The sequence below is a fragment of the Chlorocebus sabaeus genome, chromosome 22 (genome assembly GCF_047675955.1).
Source record: "Chlorocebus sabaeus isolate Y175 chromosome 22, mChlSab1.0.hap1, whole genome shotgun sequence".
Taxonomy (NCBI): domain Eukaryota; kingdom Metazoa; phylum Chordata; class Mammalia; order Primates; family Cercopithecidae; genus Chlorocebus; species Chlorocebus sabaeus.
The window spans coordinates 48,750,461-48,759,725 of record NC_132925.1 but is presented as its reverse complement, the minus strand read 5'-3'; the positions used below and the strand labels follow the sequence as shown (position 1 = coordinate 48,759,725).

The following is a 9,265-nucleotide window of genomic DNA, read 5'->3' as shown; positions in this document are numbered from 1 at the left end:
ATCTGCTGCTAGTGGAGGCTGCTGAGCCCCAGGGGGCCCCTTGGCCTGGCCTGGCTGCTGGTTTCAGTCCTGTAGCTTCGTGCCCAAACTCTGACTTTCTGGAGTCACCCCAGAAACACCTCTCTCCTGTCCTGCCTCACCTTCCAGAACATCCGAATTGAAACTGTGCTTCCTGCTGAGTTCTTTGAAGTGCTCTCGTCCTCCCAGAATGGGTCGTACCATCACGTCAGGGCACTAAAGAGGGGACAGACGGCTATTGACGTGGCCCTCACCTCTGTGGTGGACCAGGCAAGTTGGTGGCTCCCCTGCGTTGGCTTATGAAGCCCCACTCTGTAGGCAGAAATGTCATCCCAGGAGGGCCATGAGTCCCAGGGAGTTGGGTCACCAGCGTCCCTTTGCCTGTTTGGGCTACTTGCATCCTGGGTTCTTTTTTCCCTTGTCTTTAAGAAGCCCATCAGCCTTAGGGAGCAAAGCTCTGATGATTGGAAAATCGGCCTGGGTGTTCCCATTTTCCTATCCCGCACAGGAGGCCTCCTGGCCTGGAAGGGGCCACAGGCTGTAACAGGAAGAAACGCCCATGCACTGACAGTGACTCCTGCCAGAGTCAGCCTCCTCAGCTCTGGAGGTTGGGCAGGCTGCTTTAGCTCTCAGGCCTCAGTTTCCCCATCTGTAAAGTGGGGGAGACACGACATTCATCCTGCCAGGGTGCCCTGAGGATTCAGTCAGGCAGCACTTCCAGGAGTGGCTGTAGCAGAGCCATGGAAAGCCATCCCCGTGGAGAACGAGAGAGTGGCAGGGTGTCTGGAACCTTCTTCTCCACTCTCCCACAAAATCCACCTTTGTGGCCTGATCCCCAGGGAGGGATGGGGGTCCAGTGACTGGGAAAGACTGCTGATGACATGGTTGTCATGATGACGTATGGCACTCTCACCCCTTGTAGGATGGAGGGGTCCACACACTATGGGTGCCTGTGTGGAACCAGCAGGAGGTGGCAATTCACATCCCCATCACCCTGTATCCCAGCATCTTGACATTTCCATGGCAACCAAAGACAAGTACCCATCAGTACGCAATAAAGGCATGTGAGACCCCCACTTCTGGGTGCATTCCTTTTGTATTTTCATAGGATTGTGGCTTTTTGTCCATTCTACTTTTTTTTTTTTTTTTTTTGAGACAGAGTCTTGTTTTGTCACCCAGGCTGGAGTGCAGTGGTGCAGTCTCAGCTCACTGCAACCTCTGCCTACCGTGTTCAGGTGATTCTCCTGCCTCAGCCTCTCGAGTAGCGGGGACTACAGGTGCACAGCACCATGCCCAGCTAATTTTTGTATTTTTAGCAGAGACAGGGTTTCACCATGTTGGGCAGGCTGGTCTTGAACTCCTGACCTCAAGTGATCCTCCTACCATGGCCTCCAAAAGCGCTGGCATGAGCCACCACGTCCAGCCTTATTCTGTTACTTTTAACATTACTCTCTAGTGGCCTACTTTAAATCACAGTCTTTATGATTTCTGTTGTTTCTTGAGGTTTCCATCATAGCAATGCATTTTTTGTAATCAGGAAAAGCCCAACAAAAACCAATAGTGAAAAAATAGAGAAAAGAAAATACAATAAATTCTGGAATACAGATTTGAATTTCATTAACATTTATTTTTCTAAAAGTTGTGTTTTGAAAGCTATATATATCTGTATATAGATATAGATATGTGCCCTTAGAGAAAACATTCAAATTCAAGGCATAAGTATCTCTAACCCCATCACATGTGACGTGTCACTGCTTTGACCCTCCTGCTTGCACATGGCATTAGCCTGCAGGACTCGCCTCAGATGGGGTTCGAGTCCTCATGGTCAGTGCAGGGCACGGCACATCAGGCCTGCTGTCCCCTGGTGTAGTGACTGGTGTCCTGTCTGTGCACTGGCACCGGCTCCCTTGCCCGCTCAGGTGTGTCACCGTCCTGGCCCCTTGGGTTCTGGTGTTGTTTCCTCTGGTCTGGGAGCAGAGGTGTGGTCGCTGACCTCCCAGCAGATGATGAGTGGGCAGGGGTGTGTGCTGGGAGCTTGTGTCTGGTCAGGGAGGCAGCGCCCTGCAGCTGGCTCTGTGGTCAGGGGTTCTTCCCACTGCAGCCTGAGCTCTGGTAGGTGCCACCAGATTCTGGGGCCTCTGTCATGGGCCTGTGTGTTTGTGTGCATCAGTCTCAAGGTCCCCAGAATATGAGGGTGGAAACGAGACAGGACAGAGAGGGTGAAGGCAGGGAGAGCCTCCAGCGAGACCCCAGCAGACGCCACGTTTTTCCCTGCAGTTGGCATCGACCTTGTGTGTGAGTGAGGAAGTGGCCACAGGTGTTTTTGAGGATGTGAGAATGGGTGTGTTTGAATGTGTCTATAGGTCTGTGTGTGAATGTGTAAGAAAGTGGGTATGTGTAGAGCTGTGTGGGTATGTGAGGATGTGTTTGAGTATGAATGGCTAGGTCAGTGTGCATTGGCTCATGTGTGTGTGAGCACCTATGTTTGAGGGTGTGTCTGTGGTCAAGTGTGAGCTTGGGTGAGTGCATGTGAACTGGTGAGTGGGAATGGTGAGTGGGTGAATGTGAGGGTAAATGTGTCGAGTGTGTGTGAATGGGTGAACCTGTGCGAATGTGAGCGTGTGTGTACATGTGCAAGTGGCTATGTAAATCAGCATGTGTGTGTGAGGGGAGTGAGTGGGAGCATGTGAATGTGTGTGTGAACCTGTAGGTGTGAAGGGTATGTGATGGTGAGCTTATGAGTGTGAAGGGCACATGCCTGTGTAAACGTGTGTGTGAGCATGTGAATGGGTGGATGATGTGTCTGAGTAGGTGAATGTGTGTGAATCTGTGAGTGTGAATGGTGTGTGAATGGGTGAGCATGTGGGTGTGAGGGGTAAACTGTGTGACCATTTTGTGAGCACGTGAATGAGAGGATGACAGGTGTGAGTAGGTGAATGTGTGAACCTGTGGGTGTGAATGGTATGTGTGAGGGTAAATGTGTAGGTATGAGTGTGTGTGCACATATGTGTGAATGGATGGGTAGATATGTGTATGAATGTGAACTGTGTGAATGGTGTGTGAGCATGTGTGAGGGTAAATTGTGTGTGAGTAGGTGAGGTGTGTGAACTGTAAGTGTAAATGGTGTGAGCGTGTGTGAGCATGTGACTGTGAGTAGGTGTACATGTGTGAAGTGTGCGTGTGAATGGTGAGCATGTGTGAGGGTAACTGTGTGTGAGTAGGTGTCTGTGGGTGTGAACTGTGGGTGTGAACAGTGTGTGTCTGGAGGCCCAGAATCAGACTGTCAAGCTGGATCATTCAGACTCCACACATCTAGCCCTTTTATACAAACTGGGAGACTGAGGCTGGGCAGTGGTGGTGGGGAAGGAATCACACCCAGGGTTTGAAGGACAGCCCGGGTCACAGCTCAGCCAGGAGCTCCTGACCCCCGTCCTCCCTCCCATCTGCTGCTGCCGCAGGTGTGTCTGTGTTGGGAGCGTGCTGCGTCCACCCCGCCTTGGTGCAGCTACGAGCATGACAGCCCCCACCGGGCACTTAGCTCACAGCCCACAACTCAATGGACACACTAGATGGCAGGTGCTGTGAGCCAGGCAGGGAGGGTGCTCTGACAGGAGCACCTGAGGAGGGGTCTAGGGAGGCTGGCCAGGGCAGGAGCCAGCCAAGGGGCCACCCCAGCAAGCCCCAGGTCATGAAAGCCCTCTGGGTATGTGTGGGCAGCAAAAAAGGCTGTGAGGCTGAGCACTGAGTGGGGGAGCTGAGGTCAGAGCCTTGGTAGAGGCTAGTGGCAAAGGTGTTGGGAGACTTTACCCTATGTCTGGTGAGAAGCCACTGGAGACCTTTTGGCAGAGCCAGGACCCACCACTCACAGACTTCTGTGCTGGGGCTGTGCGGAGAGAACAGGAGGCCGGGGGGAAAGGGTAGAGAGGGTGGGGGCTCGGTGGCTGTGGGACCAGTTCTGGGGTAAACAGGCAGGAAGCCATGGGTTGGATGAGAGAGTAGGGAAATCAGGGAGCAGTTCCTGTCTCTGGGCAGAATCACTGGCAAAAGTATGGGAGGAGCGGGGTCTGTGTTGGCCACACCTAGACTCCAGGTGAGAGCGGCAGGAGGAGTGGGATGCTGGGGTCTGCATGGGAGAGAGGCCGACCTCAGGCTAGAGAAATGAACTGCATCATCAGGGTACTGGTGGTGTTTGCAGCCCCAGGACTGAACAATCCCCGAAACAGGGAGGAGGGAGAGAGCCCAGCAGCCACAGAGCCCCTTCCGGATTCCGTCCCCAGAAACCCCACTGCTCATGAGCCAGAGCCTCCTCCAGACTGGCCAGGCCCAGGGAAGGGCGCGACTCAGGTGCTGGGTACATGGTCTTGCCCTGGTCTCTGCTAGGCCCTGGCCACTTCCAGAAGCTCCTTTTCTTTTATTTGGCCATTTTTTTTGGTTGAGGATCTGGGACCTTCCCCACCTATGGTTTCCTTGGTGGGGTAATGCAGGAAGGGTGACCAGGAGCATGGGGGGTAGGAGACACCCTGAAGGCTGCAAGACCCCAGCCTGAGTCCTGGTCTCCTTCTGGCTAACCCCCTCCTCAGGCCTCAGTTGCCTCCACCATATCATGAGGGCAGGTGAAGATCCCACTTAGTCCCTGCCAGCTCCCGAAGTCTAGAATTAGTCTTCTGAGCCCTGGGCCACAGGCAGTCTCCCTCTTGACAAAAGCTTCCCTCGCCTCACAGGCTGAGGAGCTGGCCCCCAGGCCACGTGCCCACTGACGCTGGCGTGAGGTCTGAGCTGCATCCTTCATTTCCTGCCCCTGGGACTGGACAGCACTGCCCTGCCCGCAGGGCTCCAGTCCTGTGCTGACTGCTTCTCCCCTGCAGTCCCAGTCAGGTGCCCCAGGGCATGGTGGCCAGGAGCCTGGCCACTCTTCTCAGTCCCCCAGACGGCAGCTCTACTTTGTGAGTGGCTGTACTGGCTGTGGTGCCCAGTCCTTCTCTCTCGCATCTCCTCTCCTCAGATTTCATGAAGGAGGCTACACCTGGGTCCTGCCTTCCTCCCTGACCCTGTCCCTCGGTCTCCACTAGAGCATCCTCCCTTCCCCCAGGATGGATGACCCAGGAGTGTCCCTGGCCCAGCCTGTGGCTGCAGCCAGCTCCAGAGTGGCATGTCCAGCAAACTCCTCTCCCCGTAGTGGCTGCACAAGAGGCCGAGCGATGGCCCTGTCGCCCATGGCTGGGACTCCTTCAAGGGTATCACTTCTCCTCACCCTTTGACTTTTCAGAAGACCTAAGCTCAAGCCCTTTGTATTAGTCCATTCTCACAAAGCTATAAAGAACTACATGAGACTGGGTAATTTATAAAGAAAAGAGGTTTAATTGGCTCACGGTTCTGCAGGCTGTACAGCAAGCACGGGGCATCTACTTCTTGGGAGGCCTCAAGGAGCTTTTACTCATGGTGAAAGGTGAAGTGGAGCAGGTGTCCTACATGGCAGGGGCGGGACCAAGAGAAGTTCAGGGAAGGTGCAACATGCTTTCAAACAACCAGATCTCATGATAGCTCACTATCATGAGGACAGCACCAAGGGGATGGTGCTAAACCATTAGAATCCACCCCCATGATCTGATCACCTCCTATCAAGACCCACCTCCAACACTGAGGATTAAAATGGAACCTAAAATTTGGGTGGGAACACAGATCCAAACCATATTACCCTCTCTGGCATGGCTGGGCTGCCTCCCCTCCACCTGGTTCCAGGGCCAGCTCTTTTGGGTTTCCTGCTCCCATCCCATCTCTGTACACTGCGGTCACTCCAGCTGTGGCCGCCACGTTCCTCTCTCCAGAGTCCCCTCTGCACATCCTCAGAGGGCTCCTGGTCCTGAGCACCCTGATCAGTGGGTCCAGCACACACAGCTGGCTGCTCCTCTCATGTCCTCCATGCAGCCAGCCTGGCCTGGAAACAGCTGTTCAGTCTTCACAGGCTCAGCTGGGTGGTGCTGTCAGAAACCCGTCCCCATTCTGTGTCAGGAAATTCACATGGGCCTTCCTCAAGCAGGTGGAGGCCTCAGTCTCTCAATGTTGTTCTGTGCCCTGGAGACAGTCCACTCAGCCAGTCCTTCCTGGGAAAGGAGCCCACCCTCCTCCGCAGGGACCTAGGCTGCAATCTCTCTTCTCACTTTTCTCAGGGTACCCAGTGCTCCGGAGGGCAAAGGCTGTTCCCTGGTTCCATGCCCCTGCCAGCCTCCCGGCAAAGAAACTCATCCAGGTTCACCGTTTCCTCCTAGACACAATTTCTTCCTCTCTAGGGCTTATTCCCTCGTCAGGGTGACAAAATGGGGTGTGTGTGTGTGAAAGGGGTGAGCTGAAGAAGAAGGGAGGCGCTGCCAGCCCTCACTCAGAGAAGCCTGCTTGGGTCCAAGGCCACAAATGCACCCACCCACCCCCTTTTCAGGGCCTCTTGCTCTGTCCATCTGTAAATGTGCCTATCCCTCACTCTGGGAACCCCAATTCGCCAGCGTCCTGTTTCCCCTCACCCCTCCATCGCTTTTCTATGCTGGGCCTCCGGAGACGGTTTCCTGCCTGCAACCCTGCCACCCCCCAGCCCCAACCCTACTCCTGTGCCCTACACATCACCTACCCCCAAAGGGATCCCCTCTCCTACCCGAGCATCTTACTCTGGTCTCAGCTTCCCCAAGTGGAGGCTGCACTGGCTTCGACAAAAACTGTCCTGTGCCTCCTCTGCACCCCCAATACGGGAATCAGCAGAGATCGAGCCGCCAGGCTTGCACAAGCCCCCCGGGGAGGGTGGGGCCCCGGACCCGGGACCCGGGACCCGGGACCCTCTCCAGGACATGATCTCGTTTGCTGTGTTGCCGCCATCATTTCCCTGTGCACGGGAGAGGGGGAGGGGTGCGCCCAGGAACTAAGAGCGAATCTCTTCCCCATCCTCTCACAGGAACGCCGCTGGGGGTCATAACCTCACCCCCGCCCACCCTGTCCCACCCTGGAGTCCCCATTTGGCTTTGGGAGGACCGGCGGCAGCTACTTGTGGATCACAAAATGAGGCCATGGGAACATCAGCGGCAACGGGGTAGGGGGAGAGGCGAGGCAGTGTCCCAGAGAGGCCCTGCTGTCGTCCTCCATTTCCCGGGTTGTGCCTAGGCCCCCAGAGGCACAACCAGACCCCAGGGTGCAGCTGGAGAGTGCCTCCCATCCGCCATCCGCTTTGGATGGGGCGGAAAACCCCCGAGGATGTCCTAGCGCAGTTCACGTTGCCCCAGCCGACCACGTGAGGGCGCGCCCTGTGTTAGTTTGGACAAATTAAAGCTCCTCTTGCGGGCAAGCCTGGAGCCCCCGGGGCCGGACCAGGGCTCGGGTGCCCGTGGCCTTCTCTGGGCTGCCGGCCGCCAAGCTCCCGGCCGTGGGGCCTCCCCTGGGGCCCGCGCTATTGGCCTCCAAACGAAGTGCCCCCCTCCTCTCGCGCTCCCGCAGCCTAGGGTGCACCTCTCCGTTCGCCTTTGCTGAGCCCTTCCAGGACGCAAGCCGCCTCTCCACTGCGCCAGGAGCTCAAGCCCCGTCCGAGGCGCCCCGCTGCGGGCGCCGCGGCGCTGGTGAGGCGCGATCCGAGAAGCCAGCGGCCCAAGAAGGGGCTCCAAGAAGCACAAGTTGGCGCTGGCCCCGGACCAGGCTGTTGTTGTTCTCAACGTGGTCCGCCATGAAGCTATAAAAAGCCGAGAGAAGCGCCCTCCCGCCAGAGCGCAGCGCGCACGCCCAGCGAGTTCCAGAGGAGCCAGTGGAAGCTGCGGCGGTGTCTCGCGTTCGGCGGGATTTCTCTTCGCTCGAACTCGGCCTAGGTCTGCGTCCCCAGCTCCAACCGCCGGCTCGGACTCGGTCTCTGACCCCAACTCGATCCCCTAGCCCGGCCCCGGCTCCGGGCCCCCCAACCCTCGCTCCGGCCCGGCCCGGCCCCCACCCCAGCCCTGCCGCCCGGCCCCAGGCCCGGCCGCGGCCGCTCCCGCCTGGAGCCGCCGCGCGCCCCTAGCCCCCCTGCACCCCCTCGGCCCCTCGCCTTCCTCTTCCCGGCGCGGCCCCCCGGCTTCCGCGCGCCGCCCGCCACCAACCCGCTTGCTACCATGTCTGTGGAGCTCGAGGAGGCCCTGCCGGTGACGACCGCCGAGGGGATGGCCAAGAAGGTGACCAAGGCTGGCGGCTCGGCGGCGTTGTCCCCATCTAAGAAGAGGAAGAACAGCAAGAAGAAGAATCAGCCGGGCAAGTACAGCCAGCTGGTGGTGGAGACCATCCGCAGGCTGGGCGAACGCAACGGCTCGTCGCTAGCCAAGATCTACACCGAGGCCAAGAAGGTTCCGTGGTTCGATCAGCAGAACGGGCGCACCTACCTCAAGTACTCGATCAAGGCGCTGGTGCAGAACGACACGCTTCTACAGGTGAAGGGCACCGGCGCTAACGGTTCCTTCAAGCTCAACCGCAAGAAGCTGGAGGGCGGCGGGGAGCGGCGCGGAGCCCCGGCGGCCGCCACCGCCCCGGCGCCCACCGCGCACAAAGCGAAGAAGGCGGCTTCAGGCGCGGCCGGCTCTCGTCGCGCGGACAAGAAGCCCGCCAGGGGCCAGAAGCCGGAGCAGCGCTCGCACAAGAAGGGCGCTGCCGCCAAGAAGGACAAAGGCGGCAAGACCAAGAAGACGGCGGCCGCTGGGGGCAAGAAGGTGAAGAAGGCGGCCAAGCCCAGCGTCCCCAAAGTGCCCAAGGGCCGCAAGTGATCGTGCCGGCTGGTCAGAGCGGCCGGCGTGGGCTTTTCAGTGTTTTTGTTTTTCTACCCCAAGTGACGTAGATTTTGTACGGCTCGCCCTGGCCGGGGCCGCGGGGCCTGGTCTGAGCCTCAGGGAGGGGCCCCGGGTCCTCTCTGTCTTTCCCCTCCCCCAACGATGTAGCGTTTTTCGTTGTTTGCTTTAGGTTTTTGAAACAGCCCTGGCGACGCCTCTATTGGCTCTCGGCCTTGGCAACGGTCGTCGTCATGGTTACTGGCCCCTAGGCGCTGGTGGCCGAGGCCGCGCCTGCCCACCGGGCGGGGGCCGCTGGTTGGCCGGGCCCAGGCGCGCGGGGACGCGGAGGCCGCGCATCCCTTCCCGGCTCCCCACCCTCCCTGCCTTTGGGTGCGCGACAAACAATCGCTTAGGGCTCAGGGCTGCGCGCGCTTCCCTTCATTCCATGGGCCTATTTTTGGGGCACAATAAAGCGTTTAAACCTTTCA

General features: G+C 58.0%; 1 protein-coding gene across 1 annotated transcript; it reads left to right on the top strand.

Moving 5' to 3' along the window:
- Window positions 1–7,318: 7,318 nt before the first annotated feature.
- Window positions 7,319–9,265, top strand: H1-10 (H1.10 linker histone). The gene has a single exon (XM_007985397.3). The coding sequence runs from the start codon at window positions 8,133–8,135 to the stop codon at window positions 8,772–8,774; it is 642 nt and encodes a 213-aa protein (XP_007983588.2). The 5' UTR covers window positions 7,319–8,132; the 3' UTR covers window positions 8,775–9,265.

Bases quoted from the DNA above. Each gene is read 5' to 3' on its own strand.
- H1-10 (XM_007985397.3), top strand. From the start codon at position 8,133: ATGTCTGTGGAGCTCGAGGAGGCCCTGCCGGTGACGACCGCCGAGGGG.